Consider the following 26,433-nt stretch of genomic DNA (forward strand, 5'->3'; position numbering starts at 1 on the left):
GGGGTTTCCACCCTACAATAGTTTCCTAGATGGCAGATCCAGGCTCAACAACAGGATGGGGAACATACATCTTTACAGGTCACAGGGACTTCTTCCTCTACTGCTGAGCTGGAAAAAAAACAAAACAGGATAGGTGCTTTAGTGGTTGTGCTAAAGGAATTAGATTTTCCTATCACTGCGTATACGTAAAGGCAGACAAAAAAGAATGAAGAGAATTGGTTATTTGTATTGTTTGGTTATGCAATGGCTTTGATTTTATCTTGTCAAACAACATACACATTTATACAAAACAAAAAAAGGGAAAAATCTAAAATGAAATAAAACACAACACACTTTAAAAAAAGCACATAACACAAAATGCAATATTCATAACATTTAAGCTACAGGATAAAAACACCAAAAGTTAATATAACTTAAATCAGCACTTGGGGCGGCTGTGGTTCAGAGGTAAAGCGGGTCGTCCACCAATTTGAAGGTCGGCTGTTTGATCCCCGGCTCCTCCAGTCCACGCGTCGAGGTGTCCTTGAGCAAGATACTTGACCCCAAATTGCTCCTGAAGGCTGTGCCATTGGTGTGTGAATGAGTATTTAGATTAGATCCTGATGAGCATGTTGGTACCTTGCATGGCAGCTTCTGCCATCAGTGTATGAATGTGTGTGTGTGAATGGGTGAAAACATGTAGTGTAAAGTGCTTTGAGTGGTCAGAAGACTAGAAAGTCTCTATATAAAATAAATAAAAAACAAACAAAATTAGCTGAGAAGGGTCAATCGAATCTTCACCTCCATGTCATATTGGGGAAAAAAATGTACATCTAGAATTATGTTTCAAAATACAAGATATGGGTGTCCATTCAAAATGTTTTTGTACTCGGAGTGGTCAACAGTGCACAGGTAAGGAAATGCATTTCCAGCATCAAATGAATATGTGATTTTTTTGCATGAAACACATCAATGAACACATTCCAATGTGACCTCTGACCTGAGTTTTCCAGTAGATTATAGGTCAAACTAACAAAATCAGTAAAAAAAAAAAAAAAAAACTTTCAAGTGATGGCTGTGATGTGACTGAGGAGGCTGAGAAAGCACCTTGATCCAGAGGAGAGAGGTATGCAGCCCTCAATCTGTTCGACCCGCCCAACGCTCGATGCTGATTGGCTGAGGAGTAGCCGCGCGGTCTCCTATTGGCTCATCCTGTTGTCAGTTTGATCTTCCAGGCTCTGAATACTGCACGAACAGACAGGCATGAAGACTGATAGCGGGATACATCGCTGCTGGATAATACGGAAGAAGACGGAGGACGCACTCTGATATGGTAAGAAACCAAACTGATCATATTTACTGCAGGATGTTTTTACACAAAGAATGATGAAGAGGAACTTTACCTTTGCGATCATGGTGTTTAACACAGAACACATGATGCCCTATAATAAGAGATGGTCTGAAGTTGGATGCAGGTTACTAACGCTTTAAATACATTTTATTTTTTTTGCATTTTGGAAATGCGATTGGTATGAAAAACTTTAATTTCCTTCCTTTTTCCTCATCTTTAATCTGATCTGCTGTATGCTGCATTAGAAATAGATGAAATCAATCTTCAGCAAGTGATTTAAATCTAGACGTTTGTGGATATGTCCTGTAGCCTGTGTGCGTTATTTGGAGCTGATGATTTTACGCATGGGAATATGGGATATTGTCTCCAGGCGCAGCTGCCAGAGAGTAGGTGTGATAATTGGATATGAATCTCGCGATGATCAAACCAATTAGCAGACCTGCAATGAAGGTTTTCTTTGTCCACCAGTGGGAGCTTTCACACAGAGGTAATGTGCGTAATTCGTTCACAAAAGAAGAAGAAAAGAGACAAATTATGTAAATTCACTAAAATCTGAGTGACCCTTTTGCTCCATCTCCTGTGCAGCCATGTGCAGTGGCTGAATAATTCATAATAATGGTGACAGATTGGAATCCTTTAAGTAATGGAATATTTATGCAGCCATTATTATGTATGAATATGTATAAGAGATGGACTGACCATCCCATTATGCACCTACTTTGTCAGCAGTTTCCTTGGAGGAAAGTGGAGGTGGGCAGAGGTCATTAAAGGGGCTGCTGTTGCCTCTGTTTTTATTAACATCAATATTTTGGGGGATTTTCAATATTTTGGGGGATTTTCATTTAGCTGATGAACAAGTCCAGTAGAGGAGTTTGAGTTTGAATCTTCAGCTGTATGAAGATAATAACAGGAGCAGCATTCATTTCTAAAAGACTCCCTCTTTCGTGCTCAGTGTTCATTGTTTAGCTGAATCTGCACCTCACCTCCCAGAGATCACTTCCCAGTCAGACAGTGCTGTTGGCCAGTTAGTCTGTTTCCTGGTTTTTGTGGTGACTACCGCTGCTCATGCAAGCATTTTTTCTTTCTTCTATTTGTTCCCCCTATAAGAGACTTCTGTTTCAGCTGCAGGAAATGCAAAAGAATCACTTCCTGTGTACCAGAGCTCATTCTTGGGAACAATCTACCACCTCATTTGCTTTTAAGAATAACAAACAAGGGGTTTAGATGAACCAACCAGATTAAAATGATTATGAATGGATGAGTAAGGGATATAAATGAAGTATAAGTTTAAGATCCAGTGACTTCATTAGGCTCATCATTCCAAAAGTCCGTACTGTGTTTGGTCATAACTCCTTTCATTTTGCCGCTGCAAATGACTGGAACTCACTACAAAACACGCTCAAACTAACAGCTCTCACCTCTCTCAACATGTTCAAACAAAAGCTGCAACAAGTCATAGTTGACTGCTGTACTTGCTGACCAGCCCTCACTTCTCTCTCTCTCTTCCATTTTTACAAAGAACATCCAGTAATCCGCCTTTTTTTGTACATAGTGTTTATTAATTTACCTATGCTGTTTTTAGCCATTTTCTCATGTGTTTGTCATACTGTATTGTATCTGTGCTGTTTGTGTCACTTGTGTGGACTGTGCTACTGCCTCTTGGCCAGGTCATCATTGTAAATGAGAATTGGTTCTCAATTGATTTTACCTGGTTAAATAAAGGTCAAATAAATAAAAAATATATCAAAGTGGAACTTGCTATTACATTAAATAAGTCACACACTTTTAACTGATTAACCTCCCTTCTTTATCATCTGACCAGTCTGTGCTCTGCAATCAGCATGTTCAGCGCACTGAGTGCTTTTAGACACCAGGTGGCACCGACATCATGATTGTGGGAACAGTGATGAGGATTTTAGATACTGTGCATTAGAAACATGTGTTCAAATGTGAACTGTCAGTGTCAGTTTGTAGCAAACAGTAAGATAAAGTTAGAACCGATGGAAGACTCTTTAAGTAGGTTTTAATATCTGCCAATTTTTCCTAATTCTGTCAACGGAAAACCAAAAACTAACAGTGGTGAAACCAAAAGCTCAGACTTATATGTATAAATATAAATAATCAAAATGGTGTTACCTTATGTACATTAAACTTTTACTTCAGATACCACAAACACAATCTACTGAATACTGAACACATATCATAAAAGTTCAATCATTTGCATATTTAACTATTTTACACGTTCATTCATGTGGTTACTTTTCAATGTTTGTGGTTTGTTGCAGGAAATGTTAAGCAAGTCTGAAGATGTTAATCAGTTTGGAATTTATTCTTAGCCGGTGGCTAATGTTAAGATCAGAAGAGCAGTAGTGTGTAATAATAAAAACACTGTAATATAAATCTTAAATGGGATTTTAACAGTGGTGTGAAAGAAGTATTCAGATCCTATACTTAAATTGAATGCAGCAGTAATGCAGTGTAAAACTACTCGATTACAAGTTCTGCTCGCAAGATTATACTTCAGTAAAATTACAGACGTATTATCAGCAAAATATATTTGACAAGTAGGCAGCAGAATAGCCCCAGTGTATTTTTGTATAATTATTTATGTATCATTATTACTGATGATATGAAGCTAAATTTCAATAATTGATATGCTGTTGAGTAGTTTATTATGCAGGAAATTTAACAAGCTGATCATAGGTTTAGATTTAGAGTGTAACATCTCAAAAGTAACTACACATGCATGTAGTGGTGTAAAAGGTGCATTTTCTGTATGAATGATAATGTATTTACTCTGGATTTTAAGGGGGTCTTCTGTTGGCCATGTGCCATCCAGTAACAAGACAGTTATCTAAACAGCTGTTAACAGCTGTTAACAGATCCTCACAATGAGTATCCCGTCTATTTCATCAGCAGATGAGTAATATTTCACTTCAAAATCACCCAACAGCTTCCATCGTATTCATCACTAACATACTAGATGTGAAAAGTCCCCTTAATTAACTGGCCCAGCCTGGGACAAAGCCTGCCTTGTTGAGCAGTTTACTTTCACTTTCCATTTGACTGTCGAGCATTAGCTTATAACAGGATCACATTTCAGCTTTGCAAGAGCCCATATCGTTGTCAATAGATGTTCTAGGTGGAAAATAAAACAGGTTAGCGCACGCCTCAAGTTATTCATTTTCCATTACAAATATTGATGTAGGCTCACGGCAAAAGTATTATGTGTTTGTGTGTGTGTGTGTGTGTGTGTGTGTGTACTCTCTCTTTTTGGGGTCTATACTGTCACATGCTTTACAATAAATCACAGAGCTGGTGTAAAGCATGTTTACTCGCCATCATAAAACACTTTCACCAGTTCCCGCCCCGCCAATCACCTCAGTTATGCAACACCAACAGCGCCCATAAAAGTATTAAACTATAACCTGTGATAAGCACATTTAACGGTGTAATGCTTTCCATATGCTCATACATCAAGTGGCCCCGCCACAGAACGAGATATTTATACATTCACACAGTATATGACAACACACAGTTAGCTCCTGTTGTAGCTCTGAGATGTTTGTGCAGATGTTTTAAAGGAGACATGTTTACTTTGTGCCTGCCGTTGACTCACATCCTGTAGTTTATTAACTAAAGCTGAGGCTGTGGTAGGTTCGCCGACCTCTCATATCCTGCCAAGGAAGTGATCTTCTTTCCCGACATTCGGCTCTAAAGATAATCAGGAGTTTGGACAATAAATCTCACACAAGGTCACACTGTTATTTTGATATCTTTATTTAAAAAAAGAAACAATGTCTGAAAAATGTTCACATCCATATAAAAATAAATAACCAACTAAGTCTCTTCAGTTCGCTTTTCCAGCTGCATACACAGAATTATACATGAACAATACATTGAACATTTAACAGTGTTTTAAAGCTTTAAACTGTTAACATTTATGGCGAGCCTCCAGGGCTCAGTTTTCAACTTTACGTCAGTTATTTGCACAGAAAAAACAAAGCCCCCTGCTGCTGGCCTATGAATAGAGTTTGATTTACAGCTCAGACAACAGTTAGGGGAGCTTGATGTCTGAGCTGTGTGACGTTTATAGAAAGAGAAGTGGTAGCGTGCTGTTTTTTGTTTTTTTTAAACGGCCTCTGGTGACCTGGGAGTCCGCAGTGTGGCAAGAATCAGCATGAGCACGCTTCTCTCTGTGCAGTAGCTTTTTTTAATTTGTGTCAGGCTGGTTGATTATTGGGAGTTAGAGGATGAGGCTTTCCTGTTGTGACCCGGACTCCTCTGCCGAGAGCGGTGGCGCTGACCTCCTCTGCCTCTTCCTCTCCCTCCCCTCCTCCTCCTCTTCAGACACAGCGTCACATCACGACCCAACCTGTGAGCTCTGGAAAACACACAGAGAAGTACGAACTTTAGCCTGGAGGAAGGGCTGTGAATTGATACTCCCACACATTATCAGACCAGTCAAATATTTGGATACAGTGTTTGTTGGGGCATGAATAGCTTTTGTGGAAGAATCCATCACATACACTGAGAAAGGACAGCATGAAAATATTACAAAATTTTGCACTAAATTAGTTGATTTACACTTTATGTTCGAGGCACCACCTGTCATTCTTTTCTGTCTCACAAGTAGCAAAACATGTGGAGGAAAGATCAATAAACTGCTCGACTACTGTAGGTGCTTTGTTGCGAGAAGAACCGGCTTGGCAACAAATACTGTTAGCGGCGATTTACGGGAAATGTGAAGACGGGTGGAACCCCTCTATGACCAACAATCTATGTTGTAATAAGAATAATTATATTGCTGTTGTTCTGTGCAATTAACTTAGATTGACATGATACTCTGAAGGTTGACAATGCTGTAGTGTCCCTTATAAAACCCTTACAAAGGTAAGGTTTTCAGAACACATGCCCTTAGTGAGTGTGTGTCTACTAGATTACTAAAAATGTAAGTTTCACTGATCGAGACTCACCTGTTCCAGCAGCGAGTCAGCTGTCTGCCCATCGGTGCCCCTGGATCCAGACACACTGGCTCATTGTTGCTCTTCAGTGTGACTCTGAAAAACATGTAAACCCACACGTTTACTCATCTGGACATGTGTGTGCATGACTGTATGTGTGTGTGTCTGCAGAGATGTCTGGTACTCACATTACTGTGACTTTGTCACAGCTAGGGCTTTTTGGGTAGACCGAGAGCTCTTTCAGCTGCCCTCTGACACCCGGCTGCGTCTGCGGACACAAACATCTTCCCGGGACGAACGTGCTGTCCGACTCTCTCACTGCGCAGACACAGTAACAGGATTACAGGTTAATTCAATACAGTGCAGCACACAAAGAGCAAAGATTAAGTTACCACAGGCTCAGACAGCTTTGCCCCACATAAAAACAGCAATCCCCAGTTTTACTGTATCCACATTTTATGAAAGAACACACAGATTTAAGCATATATGATTCTTACCTGTGATCAGCACACAGCAGAGGCTCAGGAAGGCGAACTGACAGACTGACTGAGGATAAAGCTTCATGCTGGAGACGAGCTGAACGTTGACTCTGAGCCCCTTAGCCACACACGCGGTTTTATACTCTTGCTCCTCCCCCCGCATACACAGAGCCGGGCTTTTCCAAACCAGGAAATTCCCCAAGGCACTTTCCCTCTTGAAACGTCAGGTCGCAGGACTCAGGATGCATGTAGGAATCAGGGACACCATTCCTCTGTCTTGTCAGAAAAAGACTTGACACCCTGAAGGACACAGAGATTAATAAGCGTCCTTCTGTTTTTGCTGTGTGCATTAATGGACAAAAAAAGACACCAGTGTTGCAGACCGGTTGTGTTCTTTAGAAACTGTGCCACAGAGATGACCGTTTCTTATCATTATTATGATGCTAACTGTTCATAAGAAGCTCACCATAGTGGCAGGAGTTATCTGTGAATAAGACAGAAGACACAGTGTTTTGCTTTGTTGAGCTTTGCCACGACATGTCACTCCGTTGGCTCTGTGTCAACAACACCATGTGATTTCTCCTAAATCTCTGCCCCTGCTTTTACCACCGGAGCCAATTGTTCAAAAGCGTTTGATTTAAAACACTTTTTCCAGTCCTCGTATTTGATCAGAAACAAAACAGGACAACACATTAACCTAATATGCATATCATTGTTTTTGTTGTTATATATATTCTCTGTGGTTGTCCGTCATCTTTTTAAAAGCACATGGTCAAAGGAATGTTCTCTCTGGGATTATTTAAGGTTATCTGTACATGCACATCATCATTTATTAGTTCTGATTATACACAGTGTTATAGACATCTTGCAATCTTTATATCATTATTAATAGTGTGTTTTTCTTCCACAGCTGGACTCGTGTCAGAATGGGTGAGCGTCAGACCTACGTGAAGCTCAGTGAAGAGAAACTTATACCAAAGTAAGTCCTTTTAGTTCACTCGCTGCAAAATTACAATAGTGATTACGTGTATTAAATGTAGGGCTGTCAAAGTTAACGCGATAATAATACGTCAAATTCCTTTTAACACCACTTTTTGTCTTTAACGCATTCATTTAACTTGCATTTTTAGGTTGCAGTGGGCTCAGTTTTGAAGCTAGATACTGGAGTATAGTATAGTATAGATACTGGAAGATATTGGTATCATATGAAACTATAAAACCTAAGGAATCCATCGGTACCAACCATGTCATACTAACTTGTTAAGAAGGAGGCTAAATAACGCTTCAAACTTACACTCAATTTTGGCGAGGAAAAACTGTCATGGCCATTTTCAAAGGGGTCCCTTGACCTCTGACCTTAACATATGTGAATGAAAATGGGTTCTATGGGTACCCACGAGTCTCCCCTTTACAGACATGCCCACTTTATGATAATCACATGTAGTTTGGGGCAAGTCGTAGTCAAGTCAGCACACTGACACACTGACAGCTGCTGTTGCCTCATGATATGAGCATATTTTTGCTCATGCAGTACCTGTGAGGGTTACTGGACAATATTTGTCATTGTTTTGTGTTGTTAATTGATTTCCAGTAATAAATGTATACATACATTTGCATAAAGCAAGCATATTTGCCCACACCCATGTTGATAAGAGTATTAAATTGTTGAAAAATCTCCCTTTAAGGTACATTCTGAACAGATAAAAAATGTGTGATTAATTTGCGATTAATCGCGATTAAATATCTTAATCGATTGACCCTAATTAAATGTCATCATTGCTTGCATTGTGTGAGAGCTACGAGCGCTAATGCCCATCATGGTCTTGTGGTCATATTCAGGTCTGATATCTTGTCACTGCTGAGGACCTACAACTGTTACCATGAAGGGAAAAACTTCCAGCTGAGGACGCGCGAGGTAAGAAAAACAGATCAGACAGATCACCTGACAGGAGACGGTGTTGTCAGAAATAAAGAGGTATACAGGGAGTGTTATAGACGATTGCTCGGTGGTATGTGTGTGGGCGTGCTGGATTGCAGGACATGCGGTATTGTAAAATGGGTCGCACACATAACAAAACTGGAAATAGAACTGTGATTGTCAAGCAGATAATGAGGACAAAAAAACTGAGACCAAATAAGCTTCCAATGTGGCAGCATAAAGTACAGGACATGCCATTCCTGAGTTCTTGTCTAACATGCCAAACGGCTGACAAACAACCAAAAAAACCCTATGCCCTCAAAGTGAAAATGGAAATGGAATGAGTCTCAGATTTCAGTAATATGCACTAACTGCTTAGCAAAGTATTTCCACAGTAAACGTTTTGCTGTTGTGGTGGGTTTGGTTATTTGTTTGATAAGTATTCTATGGGTTTTATGGTCAGGAGTTCCCCTTTGTGTTCACCAGCAGGTTTTTGAGTGTGTGTGTGTGTGTGGGACAGGGTGGTCATGATCTGTCCCACCAGCCAGACTCACTACATTTCATTCTGGGAAAATCCCCCCACTGTCATAGACATAAGTGGACATATGTCCAATTACGTCTGTGACTGTTGCAACATACACATGTGCAACTGGAAATACTGTCGACCTCAAATTTGCATCACTTATTTATGTTTATATTGTATCCCTATTTTCTAACGTGCACTATCTGATGACTTAGATTCTCATTTTGCTTTTGCTTGTATGATTTTCCTTTTTTATATTCATATTTAATGAGCATTGTTGAAGGGAACCTGAGATCCGAGATTTTCTTTGCCAACAACTGCTTCACTAACAAAGACCACGCAATTAACGATATGCATTTAGAAGAGTTTATTACATATAGGAGATGGAGGGGAGCCATGATGATGCAGGAGGGATGGATGGATTAAGGGTCTGGAAGGAGGATGAAGGGATGTGGGGATGAAGGGTAGAGGGATTGAGGTGCAAGGTGAAGAGGGATGAAAGGATGAGGGGAGGAATCAGGGTCGTGGATGGATGGATGGATGGATGGATGGATGGATGTAGGAAAGGGATCTGAAGGGTTGAGAAAGATCTCCTGGTCCATGGTTCGAGTTAAACGTTTTTATGCCTCCACGTCGGCGACGGCCATGGCCGGAGGCATTATGTTATCGAGTTGTTCATTCTCATGAATGCGATATCTCAGGAATGCCTTGAGGTAATTTCTTCAAATTTGGCACAAACGTCCGCCTGGACTCAAGGATGAACTGATTAGATTTTGCTGGTCAAAGGTCAAGGTCACTGTGACCTTATGGCCCCCCATTCTCTTGATATCTTAGGAACACCTAGAACAAATTTCTTCAAATTTGGGACAAACATCCACTTGAACTCAAGGATGAACTGATTAGATTTTAGTAGTCAGTGGTCAAGGTCACTGTGGCCTTATGTCCTTGCCATTCTCTTGACATCTCAGGAACACCTTGAGCGAATTTCTTCATATTTGGTACAAATTTCCACCGGTACTCAAGGATGAACTGATTCGATTTTGGAGATCAAAGATCAAGGTCACTGTGACCTCCCAAAACACGTTTTTGGCCATAACCCATAACTAAGAATTCATATTATGACAATTTCACACAAATGTCTGACAGGATAAAATGATGAAGTGATGACAGTTTAGACAGACATGGATGTAAACTTTAACTTGACTGGTTGGCGGAGGCATACAGACGCGAGGCGGTAATTCTAGTTGAATTTTTGTTCTCACTAGTGCAGAGCCCTTTTGGGGCTTGTGTGCCCATCCAGTTCAGGCCGATTGCTTGGCCTCCAGAAGTGTTGCTTGCAGCGTTGTTGAGAGCGCGGTATGGCTGCTTGCATCTGCCAAGTGTGAAGTTGATTGGATGAGCGGATCATGATGATATGCAAAGGACAGTCATACGTACATACACAGGCAGACAGAGATTTCTTCCTTTATAGTTAGATGATGCTGATACTGCACCACCTTTTGGCCAAATGGCACCAAATTTGCCATGGTCACTCAGACATCATATCTACACATGTCCACCAAATGTAGTCTCAATAGCACAAAGCGTTCAGGGGATATGTCATTTTTTATTTTGTAGTATAAGCCCTGTCCACAGCATTTTAGCTAACTTTGAGGGCCAGTTATAGAAAAACTGAAATGAACATCAACAATCCAAAAATATAACTTTTTCTGGCTTGGTCCAGAGATGTTCTGTACCAAATTTGGTGATGATTGCTCAAAATCTGTAGGAGCAGTAGGGAAAAACAATCAGATTTTCTGTTTGTTTTTATTGAACACTGATATTGGATGAAGAGAGAGGCCTATTAAACTCATCATAGAGAATGACTCAACACATTGCATCACACCAATATAACTTTTAATAGGTCATTTGAGGCTTTAATGTGGGAATTTATGAGTGTGTCATCTTCTAACTTACAAGTTAGTAATTCAACCAGAACATGTTGCATCAATAATAGCTAAATAGATTCAATCCAGACTTGTAGAATAACCTAAATTTATATTTCTCAAATGTGATGGCTGTAAAAAGAGACTACTGCAGTGAGAACTGGTGAATCTACAGTATATGTTGCTTTCTGTGTTATTACACAGACTGTCCGCGGCTCCAGTTGGTGAGAAATGTGGAAAACGTGCAGTGTAGGGTCTCAGCCAGAACAGAAAAATTAATCACTATTATAAGATAACTTTATATGATGCATCAGATCTTTTGTCAAGAACAATATATTTGCTTTATTGGTAATAAAATATTAGCTGCTTCACTGGAGCCTTTTTGCTACATTGTTTTGATAATGTTGCCCAAATTAAACAAAGACCACACATATGTTACATTAAAAAAATTAGATTAGCATAATTACTTAAAGAGACCGAAGTGCTTGGCAGGAACACTGGGCCCACATGCATCACTCAATCCTAAATCATACTGTTCCAAATGTGGTGATATTAGGCGAAGTATTTCTGTATGTATTGTGTAACAACCGCATTGCTAACGCAGTTTAATGTGACTGAAATGCTGCATTTGTTAGCAACAAAAAACATCTATTGTTACTGCAGCTGCAAAGCTATGCCAGCTTAATCTGATCATCTGCATGATAGGATCCTGATGGATAAACAGGTTCAACCTTCCACTGTTTAATTTCTTTTGTGTAAGATTACTCTTTGTAAAAAGGCATTACAGAACTAAAAGACCTCTTGGTGAGGTTGATTGTCAACTACTTTCTCCAATCTTAAACCAACGTGGATGAGGTGTCCTTAAAGTGGTTAAGAAAGACGAAAATTTGACCATCGACCGTTGAGTGACAACTTGGCAACAGCATCTGCTGAGGAAGATCATGTGATACGATCGAAAGTTTCAGTTCAGAACAGCCACCGAATGAACTTCCTTGTTACTGTATTGTTAGGGTACAAAATACATTGTGATAGCATGGTGACAACTGTAATGATGTATAGATAGATGTATAGATAGATAGATAGATAGATTGATGAACTTTAGTGTCTGTCACAAAGCAGCAGAAATTTTCCTACAACTGTACTTAATGTCAAACTGTACACATTTAAAACACATTTAACAATACGTAAAATAGGACTAACAACTGTTAAATGTCAAAAACAGTGCTAAGGGTGTTCAGGGTGATGATCATCGAGGGAATTAAAGATATTTTGAAGATATTTTTCCGGGCCAGTGGGACTTTGTAGAGTCAATCCAACACAGTACAGTGAAAATGACACTGAATGCTGTGAACGGGGACACGAATGAACAGCTGTTTGTAACGTAAAGCACAGGACACAAACGCCGGTCTCCTGGATGAAAGCATTGTGTTTGTTGGACCCCTTCCACCCGCCCGGTGTGTCTTTTTGCTCTTAAAGCTACGTCACCACGCTCCCGCCGCACTTTCCCTGAATGTTTGATATTGACGTGGATTGGTTTACGTTGTAGTTAATGGAAAGCCCGGTGCATCTCATACCGATGCTAAAGGGTGCCTTAAGCGTCGGTATCTAACATCGACGGCCGTGACAAAGTGTCGGAGAACGGGCTGGGCGACTTAACGGCAGTAACTGGAAGGATTGATGAAGGGGGTGAAAGCGGTCCTGCTTGATCAGAGTGGCTTTTCCTGATCAGTGACTGGGTGTACCATTCAGATTGGAAAGTTTGTGGTGAACCAATTATTTTGCTGGCCCGATTATTCATGCTGGAGAGTTTTGCTTTGTGTGTGGTAATAAGGGCATTGTACCAGGATGAAATGTTGAAGATGATTCAATTAGTGACTCATAAACTACAGTTGAAATGTCTTAGCTGACACTGAAAGTCCCTTAGCTTCCTCAGAAGGTGGAGGCGCTGCTGGGCTTTGTTGTACACAGTCTGTGTGCTGGGAAAAGGACATGGAGGTGTCTATCTCCGGCCCAAAGTATTTAAATGATTGTGTTTGTTCTACCAGCTGGGGTTTGGAAAAAAGCTGGTTGTTGTGAGTCTGCTTTATCTCTGCTATATACTGTACATATGTCACACTACGACAGTGATCCTTTATGTAAAATTGTCTGTTGTTTTGCTGTAATAATTTATGCTTAACATGATGTAGTGACGTTGTTAGAGCTGATGGAGTGACACCAAAGGTTACTCACGACTGACTCATTAGATATTTTGTGGATATGACGGACAAAACATTACTCAGCAGTGACATTCTTGGGTTGGAAACTGGCCTAAGACCAACATTTGGAAACTCCTGATGTGAATTTCTACTGTGTGAATGAGTTTTGATGAAAACCAGATGTAGAGACGCGCCATCACTCCCAAACAGACTTTAACTGCGATCATGAATACCTGACATGTTTTTATCCCTTCTATCGGTTATCCAGACTGATACAAACAGCTTCTGTGTGAAAAAAAGATTTGTAAGTGTTGTTTTAAGATTACATCACGGTCATGCTACGCAGGTGTGGTCAGGTGATGTGTGTTAGTCATGTCTTGGGTTGAATTGAGTTGAGAGCTCAGAGCCATCCACAGTAAACTAAACCAGGATTTTTGAGATGAAAACAAGCTCTAACATGAATGCCTAGTAAGAGTACAACTGTATTAGCTGTAGTCATGTAAGGTGATGCTGAGGTATGTTCTCCTTTCACTGCTCAGCTGGAGCCCATATCGATTCACTGAGCACTTCAGCATGGTGGATTTGTGCTAAAAGGGCTGTAAACCTTTGTCTTCTGATCAAATGAATGTCATTTTAACCTCTAAATCATTCATTATAATGTGGTATAGTCAAAAAGTTTCAGTCTGACCCAAGTCAACACTTAATCGCGGGATTGTCTGAATGTATTTGTCTGTGCTTGTCTGCTCTGTTAACCCAAATATCAATCTATGTGCATGCAGCTCCCTCCAGTGGCTGCATCAGGTAGTTTTTAGTTTAAAGTGCCACCACTGTAGCACCATTGATTACCACTAGATGACAGTGTGGGACACTTTATAGATTTGAGTCTCCCTGCAAACTGTGGTTGGTCTGTAGCAGTGGTTAATAGAAGTATTCAGATCCTTTATTTACTTACAAGTTGCTAAACAACAATAGAAATACTCCATTTACAAGTCCCATGTATAATCTTACTTGGAAGTATTATAAGCAGATTGTAGTAGTGTGAAAAAGTACTCGTTAAAATGGCCCCTGTGAGTGATATATCATTTATTATTTAAGCAAGAGTTCAGGACAGGCCGTGGTATGTTGTGATTATATATCATAGCTAAGGGGCATTGTTCGGCCAAGTATGAAAGTTATAGACACATTCCAATTGAAAGTTTTTTTATTACTAAATAATACGCAATAAAATAGGCCCTAGGAGTTCTTGCTAGAACGGTGGTTGCTATGGAACGTACAACAACACAGGCTAGCGTTATATTGATTTCATTATTTGGCTCTTTTTAATATTATTTGCATGTTGCCATTTATTGGGCAACCACTGCTTGTACTGGGCTTTGCCTTTTGTTGTCCTAATCCACTCCTCCGTAGAAGTTAACCTTAAAGGAACAGTGTGTAGCATTTCGGGGGATCTATTAGCAGAAATGGAATATGATATTAATAACTATGTTTTCATTAGTGTATTATCACCTGAATTGACGTGTTTTTGTTAGATTAGGGACCGCGTCCTCTTCACAGAGTCCACCATGTTTTTACAGTAGCCCAGAACAGATTAACGTTACCTGAAGGCCACCGTAGTTCTCCGACTCACTTGTGAAACTGTAACGTGGGCCGCAGAATGTAAAACCGTAGTCACCATTTGATTTTCCGTTGCTCCTAAAGTTAAAGTTATTATGGTACGGACAACCTCTTAGCGAGGCGAATGGCATTGGCACGGTTTTGCACTCAGCGAGTCACACTACTACAGTCTTGGAAAGGGAGGAGTGAGCGGAGGGGTATTCAGTTGGTTGCAATCTGCAACCACACCACTAGATGTCATCAAATTCTTCACACTGTCCCTTTAATGTTTCCATTTTGTATCCCTATGAACCATCAGATTGCTTGATTTGAGCTAACAACTTTATAAAAACCCCGGCAGCAGCATTTCAACCATTATTTTTATTATCAGTTAATCTATCGATTATTTTTTCAATAATCATTTAGTCTCTAAAATGTCAGAAAATAGTAAAACACAAGTTCCCAGAGCCTACAGTGATGTCTTCAAATGTTTTGTTTTGTCTGACCAACAGTCCAAACTTTCAGAGATTCAGTTTACGGCAGAAAACAGAAAAAAAGAGCAACAAATCCTCACATTTTTAAAAGCTGAAACCAGAAAATATTTAGCATTTTTGCTTTGCTTAATAAATTACTTGAAGGATTAAACAGTGATTGAAATTGTTGCAAATCATTTTCTGTCCGATTAGTCACTAATGATTTCAGCTCAATATTCAAGTAGATTTGAGATGTGATTATTCAGCTAATTTGTAGTAACTTTTAGAAACAGCCGAGGATATGATTATTTTTAGTGTTTTATTAGAAACTATATCCTTTACAGATTTACAAAATATTCAACGTAAACATAGACTTGAGTCCTCAGTGCATAGAAATAAATATATCTTCACTTTTCTCTCGAGCCATATTATGTCTTTGTTCAGCCATCGTCCCATCATAAGTCTCATCATACATTGCGTTGTTTTAATCTTCAGAGCCGGTTCTTCCAACCTTGTTCGACTATGAAATATTCCACCAAAGTGCCTTTTGGGCGTCCCACAACAACAACAGCATCTCTCTTCAAGTCCGTATCTGTCCATACAGCCAGTCCACGGGGTCTTTGACCCTGCAGTCTTTTTCTCTGCCCATCTTGAGAGAAAAGTCCTCTGTGCTGTTTAGGCCCAGACTGTAATGTCTGGAAGTCCGTAGTGTGCGGGGAGAGCCGCGAGGAAGCGAGGCTGAGACGGAGAGCTTCATCTGAGCCTTTGAGAACTGCCACAGCTTGGGGGACCTCTGGAGTCTGACGGGGCCGCAGCTCGGGGCCTCAACGGGGCGGGCGAGGGCCTGAATGCTAGTCATGTAGTCCTCCAGAGACGGGTAGCTCTGGGTAGATTGAGAGGATGTGGGGTGGACAGGCGAGTCCTCCAGCGTCTCAGTAATGGTGGGTAAGAGAGGCAGGGAAAGCAACAGCCGTCTGCGTTTCATGCTGCAGCGCGAGAGGAAAAATACAATAGTTAGACTGTGGCTCTTTTTTTCTATAGACTTCAATGACATAGACATAAAATAAATAAAACACATCTACATAGTGGTTTAAATTTTCTGTTTTTAATTAGAGTCTGTCATTGTGCTGTCTTTTAGCCTTTTGCTTTTAATCATTTTAATACAACAGATAACTAATAACTGTGCACACCCTTATTTCCTTGTTCAAAAGTGTGAATTACAATTAAGAAAAATGAAATACGATTGCTGTTCTGTCTGGTTTGTTACGAGTAAAATATGAAATGTTGCTACAATTCCTTTAAAATCAACTTGTAGAAATGGCTAAATTGTAAGCCCTCTATAATAATGAATAGCTAATAATTAAGAACACGAAGAAGAAGAAGAAGAAGAAGAAGAAGAAGAAGAAGAAGAAGAAGAAGAAGAAGCACTCTCACCTTTGATGCTTGAGTTGTAGAGTTGACATACAGAGTGATGTGTAGTCCGCTCAGTTTGAATATGACTGGACCGGAGTGTGTATCCAGGCTTTATAGAGGCACGCTGAAGCAGAGCGATTAACCGCTACTTCTAAAAATAGCCCTGCAGACCTTACTTGCATCCCTGTGAGTGTGTGAGTGTGTGTGTGAGGGTGTGCTCATGCCTGTTCAGGCATACAGGAAACTGGGGAGCGGCAGGTCAGCGGTGCAGCTGCTCTGAATGTTTATATTCCAGGAACAATGAAACCCTGGGAGCAATCTGTCTTACCTCCGAAAGAACACACTTTCTACTTCTTCTTCTTTTTCTTCTTCTTCCTCTCTCTTTTCTCTGATATTTCAGTATTAAAATCATTATCCATGTAAGAATGGTACTAAAAAACTGACTGGGTTAATTTCCAGTATTATTATTTCAGCAAACTGTGTCAGCCACAAGTTTTCCATCCAAATGAAACAGTGTACAAACACAAAAGACGTACATTTAGAGGCCCAGCATGAAGAATTAGTTCAGCTCCGTAAGTTATTTGTTTAAAAAAGCAGTCTGAGATCCTCATGTGGTCACATGCTCCGAGACGACGGGAATCCTTTTCCTAAATCTCAATTTATACGGTTTTAAACCACAACCAACATTTTTGATTAGTGTTACAGAAAATGTTCACACACACACACACACACACACACACACACACCTTTTTTGTACATTTTTTGTACTTTCTAAACTCTGACAGTAGTTACACGCACCACACAGATGTTTTCTATCTTCAGATTAATTGTTGACAAATAATCAGTGGCGGAAGAAGTATTCAGATCTTTTACTTTTTGCGATACTACAGTATAAAAATACTCTGTTAAAAGTCAAAATCGTGTATTTAAAAGTTTGCTTTAGTAGAAGTACAAAAGTATTAGAATCAGAATATACTGAAAGTATCAAACGTAAAAATACCATTATGCAGAATGGCCCATTTCTGAATAATTTATATGATATTACTGGATTATAATTGTACATTACTTTTAATGTTGCAGCTGGTAAATGTGCGGCACATTTTAATTACTTTATATACTGCTTGGTAGCCTAACCTATAGTTATATATATAAAAATGTATTAGTTGATTTATATGTTATATTAGTTGTCTAAATCTGAAAAGTAACTAACTAAAGCCTTCAGATAAATGTAATGGAGTACGTACAAGTATAAAGTAGCAGAAAATACTCAAGTAAAGTACCTCAAAATTGTACTTAAGTACAGCACTTGAGTAAATGTACTCACATTCCACCACTGCAAATAAGTCACCATGTATTTGTCATGAGCTCAGTGAGGCCAAATGTTTGAATTTAAGGACTTCTTTAAGAAGACTTTTCCTGTTTTAATGAAGGCCTGGTGCAAGTACAGTATATACCCTAAATAAAGTATGTTATCTAATATAAGGGCCTAATTTAAAGGATCACGATTTACATACTTTCCAATTAGATCTAAATAATCTCTAGTGAAATTAAAAGTAAACACTTTTCTAATACTTTTCCCTGACATGTATTTACATGTATGCGTGTGTCCGTAATTAATTTTTAGATTGAAATTACTTGGTATTTAACCAGAAATGTTCAAGGGTAACCACAAACTTTAAACTGTCAGTTTATCTGCTCATCAGACCGACTTCTGAAAGTCAACATCTGTTTTACTTTGGCGTTAAAATCTCTGTGACAAATTCATTTATAGACTTTTTCCATCCGCAGAATCTGTGTTTAAAAGGTCTGCATTGTATTCTGCAGTATAAAAGTAGTTATTGTGATGATATAATAAGCTATTTGAGACGAACGAAACAGATCTGTGATTACAACGGTCACAGTTGCGGTGTAATATTTGATTTATTGCTGGTTCAAGATCAAGATCTATGATCTATAATTTCTTTTGTTGTTTTACATTCAAAAGCCAACTGAAAAAATGTTAAACAGGGTGACACTGTTTTATCTCTGTCCTAACACGTAATGTGCCCATTTTCTTCTAAATTTAGAGTTTCGCTTCTGCGAAATCAAAACGCCTCCCCCTGCGTGTACGTGACCCAAAGCAGTCATGTCTCTGTTCTCATTTTTGCTGCCTTCTCAGACGTGACTTCACCCTTGTACTGTGTAAAAAAAAAAAAGGGTGGGTCAAACCTGACGGGGTTCACCCTGAAGCTGTGAGCGACTGTTCTTGCACGTACACCTGATATTGAGCCGCGTTGGCGGGCGGCCAGCAGGATATCCCCTCTGACCACGCTGATGATGATTATTGTTATATTCTGTATGTGTATGTGTAGGAGGACGGGGAGCTCACCCTCGAGGGGTTGCTGAACATCTACTGGGGTCTGCGCCGACCAATCAGACTTCAGATGTACGACGACAATGAAAGATTTCGTTTCAACCGGTAAGACAACCCGGCCCTGGCTGACACCCAGAGCTTCATGTGCTGAACAAACAGATGTGGGCCGTGGGATTACAACACTGTCAACAGGGACCTCTCACACAATAACAGAGAAAAGCAAACTACCAGTCCTTGTCAAAGTCTGATCCCCACTCTGTATTAGGTAGCTAAGCAAAATCCTTTTACCTGTGTAGTATATGATGTTGCTGTAGACTATTGAAGATTTAGCAATACTTTGGAATTAAGAAAAGATAAAACAAGAAGAGACTTTATTGAATGCCAAAGAGGAAATATACATATTACAGCAAGTAACAGTGAATGAAATGTGAATAAATAAAACAAAATGAGAAATTAAGGAACAAAATGCAAAAGCTATAGCCTATACATTATTTCTTCTTTTGGCATTGGCAGCACATTTTAAATGTCCAAAACATTCACTGGTTCCAACGTCTCAAATCATACATGATAAAGTGAATATATTTGGGGTTTTGGACGGTCATGTAAAAACAAGCAATTTGAATAGCCTACATCATTTATTTTCGCTATTTTCTGCATAGATTGTATATGAGAGTGGACGTAGTCATCGTGACATCACGCATTGGTTTTTTGACTACGGTTTTGAAGCCTCAAGTTTGGCATTTTGTCCGTCGCCATCCTGTTTTTTTGCAACCAGAAGTGGCACGAGAGGGTGGGGCCAAGTACAACCGAACGCTGAATAAGACATTAGACATAAAGCATGTTACAATTAACTTTCATGAACTGAAAACACACTGTGAAAGGGTTAAAGTTTAGTCATGTCCTCAATCATACCTTGCTTTATGGTTTATTTGACTCTAAATGGGACAATAATTCACTAAATGAACATCATGCTGTATTGAAGAAGACTTGAAACTAGCGATTAAGACAATAAACTCATGTTTACAGTGTTTACTGAGGTAATAAATCAAGTGAGAAGTAGGGTCAAAAAAAAAGGAAAGTTAGCTTAGTAAGCTTATCTTAGCAAACACCTGGAGGCATTTAGCTTTGTTAGTTTAGCTTAGCATAAAGACTGGAAGCGGGGAAAACGGCTATAGTCTGGCTTTGTCCAAAGATAAACAGGGTAAAAAGCATATTTCCCAAAATGATAAACTATACTTTTAACTCAAGGTCCACCCACTAGATTTTTCCAGGATCGGAAAACTCTGGAAAGTGGCGAGTAGAGTTAAGATCAGCTAAATGTTATTTTTGCAAAACACCTGGATGATTAAAGTATTGTACACTGTATAGAGTGTTAGGAATGTTAACAAGCAATAAACACATTGTTCCTCTGTCTTTCTACAGAAACGATAGATCTACTTTGGCAAAGCAGCTGTCAGCAGAGTCTAACAACAACTCCCTGAGCACAGACACCGGACCGGCTAGTGAGTAGCATACACGTGCAGTCATTCTCACACTCACATACACTTGATGGATTAGTGTAGATTACAAACACATGCTACTGATTAGAGCACCACAGGTGCCTAATTCCGTATTTCTATTGGAAAGGTTGGCTGACATGTTGAACACAGATTACCATGGATCAGATCACCAACTCTATAAATAACCAGGGTTAGACTACTTAGTCATGGGACGTTGGCCAATTTGAGCAGTTTGCTGGGGTCCTTCTTGACCACAGATAGAGAAATTTGTATTTTTTTTGTATGTATTTGATTTACTTCTGTTAACCCACATAATTTGTCTGGGTGTCACTGTAGGGTTTTGTCACATGGTGATCTTTTGGCTCATGGACTGCTAGTAGCAGAGATAATGCAGGGCATTGTGTATTGATCAATCCATGGTGCTGAAGTAGCAGACAGATCTGTAATTGCAATATTAATATTAAATTAAATATGTATTATATATATTAATATATTATATTATTATAATATATATTAATAATATTATATATATATATATATATATAATAAATATTTTTTAAAGTAAGGTACTCTTTGAAACCAATGAACCATGAATGATAGGAAAAATGGGCAACTTATATATTTATTTATATGGAGTTTTTCACTTTCTGTCACTTAATAAAATGTCTGACGACACATTCACACGCTTGATAGTAAAACGATTCTTAAAAAAATAATACAAACAAATGGGGAGATTGTTGTGATTTCAAACAAATTATTTTGTTTTTAACCTTAAATACTTTAAAGTGGCCAAATTAAGTTTTATTCATTAGTTCAAAACAAACAAATTTGAAGTAATTGATTCACTTCAAATTAGTCTGAAGTAATTGAATAAAAGTATATAAAATTTGACATGTCATCCTCCATATATATGCGATCATCAAAATGATTGGTCACAAAATCAGCCTAGCATGTGGAACACCATATGTTGATCCATCTGCAAATGTTTCCTTGTTTTCAGTGTAACTGCCACACATAGCCGCTGATGTAAACAGGCGGCGTCTGATGCATGCGTTAAGACAGGTGTGTTTTTGTTTACCTTGAGGTGGTGACATGTGCGGTCAGGAGGAGGAGGATTCTCCTCAGCTGCTGAGGACCAGGAGCGATGCTTCCTTCATGCGGGTTCAGAGGAGGTCAAAGACACACACTGCCAGAGATTTGCAGCGCCTGCGCACACACAGGTTCTCAATCAACGGACACTTCTACAACCACAAGGTACACATACATGCACACACGTTAATGTGTCCTGTTGTTGACACATCTCCAGCTGCAGAAGGGCAGAAGCTTCCTGTGAAGGGCGAGCCTGTACTTCTGCTGAATTTCACAATGGGCTGATTTCATTAATGTTCCACAGAATACACTGCGTTTCTCCATCAGTTTCTCCTGAATACAGTACACGTGTGTTTTTCTTGAACAGATTCCAGGTTTAAACCGAGGGATTTCCTTCCCGTTCAAAATGTCCAAGGTGTTCAAGTCCAGGAATCCCTACTCACGTGTTGATGAAGCAAAAGTTCCCAATACTTTGTGTCCTCTCAGTTATTTCTGTACGTTTGTTTCTCTCGCTCTTAGACATCCGTATTCACTCCAGCCTACGGTTCGGTCACTAACGTACGAGTGAACAGCTCCATGACGACAGGACAAGTCCTCAACCTGCTGCTACACAAGTTTAGGGTAAGCAGTAAGACACGGGTTACATCTCAAAGGGGGTTTCAGTAAAAATAGAAATAACCTGTAATTGTGTCTTTTTAAGGTGGAGAATAAATCTGAAGAGTTTGTCCTATATATGGTGCACGAGTCTGGCGGTAAGTAATAACTTTCATTGGGGTTTTGTCAGTAGAAAAGTCGCGTTGTGTGTGTCACTGGTTGTCTTTGACTATATCCTTGTAGAAAGGACCCGACTGAGGGATGGTGAATACCCGCTGGTGGCTCGTGTGCTTTATGGACCCTGTGAGAAAATCTCCAAGATCTTGATCACGGAGGCCGACCTGGGAGAGGAAGTCACGTATGATGTGAGTCTGGGCCTCCCGCCTCCACTCTCTATGTTCTCTCATCTTGTTCTCGATAAGTGACCCCTTTTTTTTTATTTTTTGTGTAGTCCTCAAAATAGACACACAATGACACAATGGAAAGTTGGGTTAAATTTAGCAAGCTGAGGAAAGATATCCTGTTTCTGGACTGATGTAACAATAGGCTAAGATGGCCGACATCGTGTTGTTGTGACTGCGCTGAGTAATAAATAAAACCTGCTGCTGGAAAACTTTGCTGGATTGTCTATGATTGGAATCGTATTAACTCATTAAACCTGCAGTAGGCAGTATATTTTTGGCATCATTGGGCAAAAAATTCCATAATAACCTTTTCAGCATATTGTAATTCTAGTGTTCTGAGAGATAACTAGACTTCTGCTCCTCCTCATGGCTCTGTTTTCAAAATCAATCTGTTGCATCATTCAATAGAGGCAGCTGTCAATCACTCGCAAACTCCGATCAAATGATCAAACTAGGCAGCGCTGATCAAATATGAATCAATATTCTGTTACTGTAATGCCTATTTCGCACCTCAAATGTTTTCAGAGACATCTTGTAGTGTACTGTTTAGCTGTAAAATGAGAACGTTTTTTAAATCAAATTTGCTCCAATTCTACCCACTGGGTCAATTTATCCAAATAATCTCGCCATAGTTTGTTTTTTATTTGCCTAGATTTGGAAATATCCACCTTTTATTTCTGCCTCGACCCTATCACAGTGGAGGTGACTGGAAAGTGTGTGTTGCTTGGACTATTACAAGATTATATTTAAATATTTAACAGTAATGATTCTTTCCAGAAATAAACTCTGGGTTACATGAACCACAGAACACGCTTCAGACCGTTTTTATTGGAATTCCTTTGCGCTGAAAATATAGTCCTTATAAAAAGTGTTCATAGTGTGATCTGTGGACTATTCAGAAAATAGATGTTCCTGTTGGTTTTTTAAATGTAAAAAAAAAAAGTATTTTTTATTTTTTTTCGTAATATAATTGTAAGTGAACTGACCCTTTACAGTTAGAGAGTGGTAGAGCTATTCTACTGTGTTTTAGCCTTTACTGAAAAGGTCAACTTAGGTCATGTTTTAGTATTTTTACTTATACTATATTTTATTATTTTATTGTTATTGTTTTGATTGGTTATTTGGACAGAGAAAAGAAGATCGAAAGGTATTTGGATGCCTGTGTACCTGGGTGCAAGTATTGTATAGTCAAGGACGTGTAGTTTGCTCGAGCTGATTTATGTGCTGATATGTTCAAATCGTTTTCTCCGCAGGTTGCCCAATACATAAAGTTTGAGATTCCGGTTTTAGACAGCTTCGTAGAGAAACTTAAAGAGGAAGAGGAACGCGAGATAAACAAGCTGACCAAAAAGTAAGTCAAGAGTCTCACGACTCAGCAAACTGTTACAAAACTCGTTCCCGTCTATACAAAGACATCTTTAATGACGCATCTATTTCATTATGTGAAGCCAATAACTGTGACTGAGGTTCGGCAGTGCAGAATCAAAACAAGTCCTCCAACATTCATTGCTTGCTGTTTGGAAGATTGTGTAATCAGAAATTGACCTATCCCTTTTTAAAAATGAAACTATATACTTGTGACAGGTGTTTGGGGCTGAGAGCCATAGACAGGGACAGGAACGAGACCAAGTAACACATTGTTGGTTTTGCTGTTTCAATGGGGTTTTAAATGAGAGATAAAATCATGATTTGAGGACACTTTTATCGCTCACTTTACATGTTCTTTTTTTTTTAATATATATATATATGAATGTATCGAAATGTGTGTATTTGAGTGCCTGTTTGTGAGTGTAAGACTGAGTCAGATATGATCTTCAATCTTGTGTTTTCTCACCTCTGCAGGTACAGCTCTCTGAAGTCTATGATCCAACATCAGCTCGAAGGCAGAGCTCACACCAGTGACCGAATATGAGTGTTTCTTTATGTAACATGTGTGCATGTGAGTGTGCGTGTGTGAGGGGAAGGGTGGGTTCAACACTAATGATTGTTGATTTACTATGGGAACATTTGCCAAAATCTGTAGTGAATGTAGGGTAAAAGGGTAAAAGTAAAGGCTGCAATAGAACCATATCATACACCAATGTGCTTCTACTTAGAATGACATATCTCAACAGTTTATATGATCTATTAATGTAATGCATTTGTATGAAAATTCTTACTGCAAATTTGGATATTTATACGAGCTGCTTTTGGTAATGTTTTCTCTGACTTTGACCTTTTGATGTAATAAATTCGTTTTTAGTGTGGCCTTTATAAATGCTGCTGATCTCTGCTGACACCAAACATAATATCCAACTCGGACTTCCCACAAAGAAAACAGCCATCTTTATTATTTCCTGTACTTCCATGGTGACTGGAGCACAGATTAGCATTGTTCTTCTGAGTGACCCTCTTTGCCAGCTAGTTCCCATGAGCTGTGTGCACATGTTTGTGTGCGTGTGTGTGTGCGTGTGTGTGAGAACTTATCAACATTACACAATGAGGGTATCCTGAGAGAGGAGGGTTGTTCCGTTTTCCCACAGTTTCGCAAACAGCAAGACTGTTGTAATATTTTGTGGACCAACCTTGACCGTTCATGCTACTGTATTACATTTGATTCAACACACACCTCTTCTACACAGGCTCATGCAACACAAAGTAAATGCCAAATATAAAAAGCTCACGTTTTCTTTTGTTGGGTGTGTCAAAGGTGTGTTCAACAATTTTTGGCAACATTTGTGACTACGCCAGAAACTTGTGCAGCAAATAAATCAAAAGCCAGGCGACAAGAAGGTCAGTTGCAGTCGGAATTGCTGGTGCATCGGCCACAGAGAACGCAAAATTACGTACATTGTTGTATATATTATTGTGAGCATAGGGTTGCTGTCTCAGTCCACTGCTTTACAGCTTATTTACATCACTGACATGACTTGATCATTGACTTTAGGAAGTGTAGGACCGCCTACACTCCAGTCAACATTGATGGTGTTTCTGTCGAGGCCATGGATGGCTTTAAATTCCTCAGCATGCAGATTCCTAACACTCTTAACTGGTCTGAGAACACCGCCCACATACTGAAAAAGGGCATGAAGATGAAAAAGGTTTTTTTTAAGATGGATTAAGAGATTTGGTATGCCTCGAGGAGGTTTGGCAATTTAATAATGCACAATTAAACATGCTCTGACAGAAGGTTTAACTTAGTGATTTGGTAACTTGTCCGTGTTGGCTAGAGCCGATCCCAGCCGACATTTGGCGAAGGCGGGGTACATCCAATCACAGGGCTGACTCATAGAGAACCATTCACACGCTCACATTCACACCAACGGGCTATTTAGAGTCAACAATAAACCAAACCTGCATGTCTTTGGATATATATACACACACATATATACACCGATCAGCCATAACATTAAGACCACTGACAGGTGAAGTGAATAACATTAATTATCTCGTTACCATGGCACCAGTGGGGGGGATATATTAGACAGCAACTGAACATTTTGAACTTTGACCTTTGTGTTGGAAGCAAAAAAAATGTGCAAGCATGAGGATGTGAGCGACTTTGACAAGGGCCAAATTGTGATGGCTAGACGACTGCAGGTCAGAGCATCTCCAGAACTGCAGCTCTTGTGGGATGTTCCCGGTCTGCAGTGGTCAGGACCTACCAAAAGTGGTCCAAGGAAGGAAAACCGGTGAACCGGC

At 39.5% G+C, this 26,433-nt stretch overlaps 2 protein-coding genes across 3 annotated transcripts; one reads left to right on the forward strand and one right to left on the reverse strand.

Moving 5' to 3' along the window:
- Positions 1-976: 976 nt before the first annotated feature.
- rassf4a (Ras association domain family member 4a) lies at positions 977-25,009 on the forward strand. Of its 2 annotated transcripts, none has more exons than XM_037781551.1 (11): positions 977-1,312; positions 7,684-7,752; positions 8,613-8,688; positions 19,165-19,271; positions 20,589-20,668; positions 21,750-21,919; positions 22,274-22,375; positions 22,455-22,506; positions 22,592-22,713; positions 24,006-24,103; positions 24,595-25,009. In XM_037781551.1, exons 2-11 carry the CDS (start codon positions 7,700-7,702, stop codon positions 24,662-24,664), a joined length of 930 nt encoding a protein of 309 aa, XP_037637479.1. In that variant the 5' UTR covers positions 977-1,312; positions 7,684-7,699; the 3' UTR covers positions 24,665-25,009. The 2 variants fall into 2 exon arrangements, with proteins under 2 accessions (XP_037637479.1, XP_037637480.1); XM_037781552.1 differs by lacking the exon at positions 977-1,312 and adding an exon at positions 7,436-7,577.
- Positions 5,095-6,951, reverse strand: LOC119495263 (C-X-C motif chemokine 5-like). Its single transcript, XM_037781553.1, has 4 exons — positions 6,792-6,951; positions 6,483-6,612; positions 6,307-6,390; positions 5,095-5,714 (listed from the first exon to the last, which is right to left on the reverse strand). Exons 1-4 carry the CDS (start codon positions 6,934-6,936, stop codon positions 5,567-5,569), a joined length of 507 nt encoding a protein of 168 aa, XP_037637481.1. The 5' UTR covers positions 6,937-6,951; the 3' UTR covers positions 5,095-5,566.
- Positions 25,010-26,433: the final 1,424 nt, after the last annotated feature.

This window comes from Sebastes umbrosus, chromosome 10 (genome assembly GCF_015220745.1).
Source record: "Sebastes umbrosus isolate fSebUmb1 chromosome 10, fSebUmb1.pri, whole genome shotgun sequence".
Lineage (NCBI taxonomy): Eukaryota > Metazoa > Chordata > Actinopteri > Perciformes > Sebastidae > Sebastes > Sebastes umbrosus.

What these genes read in the sequence shown, in the direction of transcription:
- rassf4a (XM_037781551.1), top strand. Translation starts at nt 7,700, where the DNA reads ATGGGTGAGCGTCAGACCTACGTGAAGCTCAGTGAAGAGAAACTTATA. An exon ending in GAAAGATTTCGTTTCAACCG is followed by an intron (nt 19,272 to 20,588) that starts GTAAGACAACCC and finishes GTCTTTCTACAG; the next exon opens with AAACGATAGATCTACTTTGG. An exon ending in CACAGACACCGGACCGGCTA is followed by an intron (nt 20,669 to 21,749) that starts GTGAGTAGCATA and finishes GTTTACCTTGAG; the next exon opens with GTGGTGACATGTGCGGTCAG.
- LOC119495263 (XM_037781553.1), bottom strand. Translation starts at nt 6,936, where the DNA reads ATGCGGGGGGAGGAGCAAGAGTATAAAACCGCGTGTGTGGCTAAGGGG. An exon ending in CTGCTGTGTGCTGATCACAG is followed by an intron (nt 6,613 to 6,791) that starts GTAAGAATCATA and finishes GTGTCTGCGCAG; the next exon opens with TGAGAGAGTCGGACAGCACG. An exon ending in TGTGACAAAGTCACAGTAAT is followed by an intron (nt 6,391 to 6,482) that starts GTGAGTACCAGA and finishes CATGTTTTTCAG; the next exon opens with AGTCACACTGAAGAGCAACA.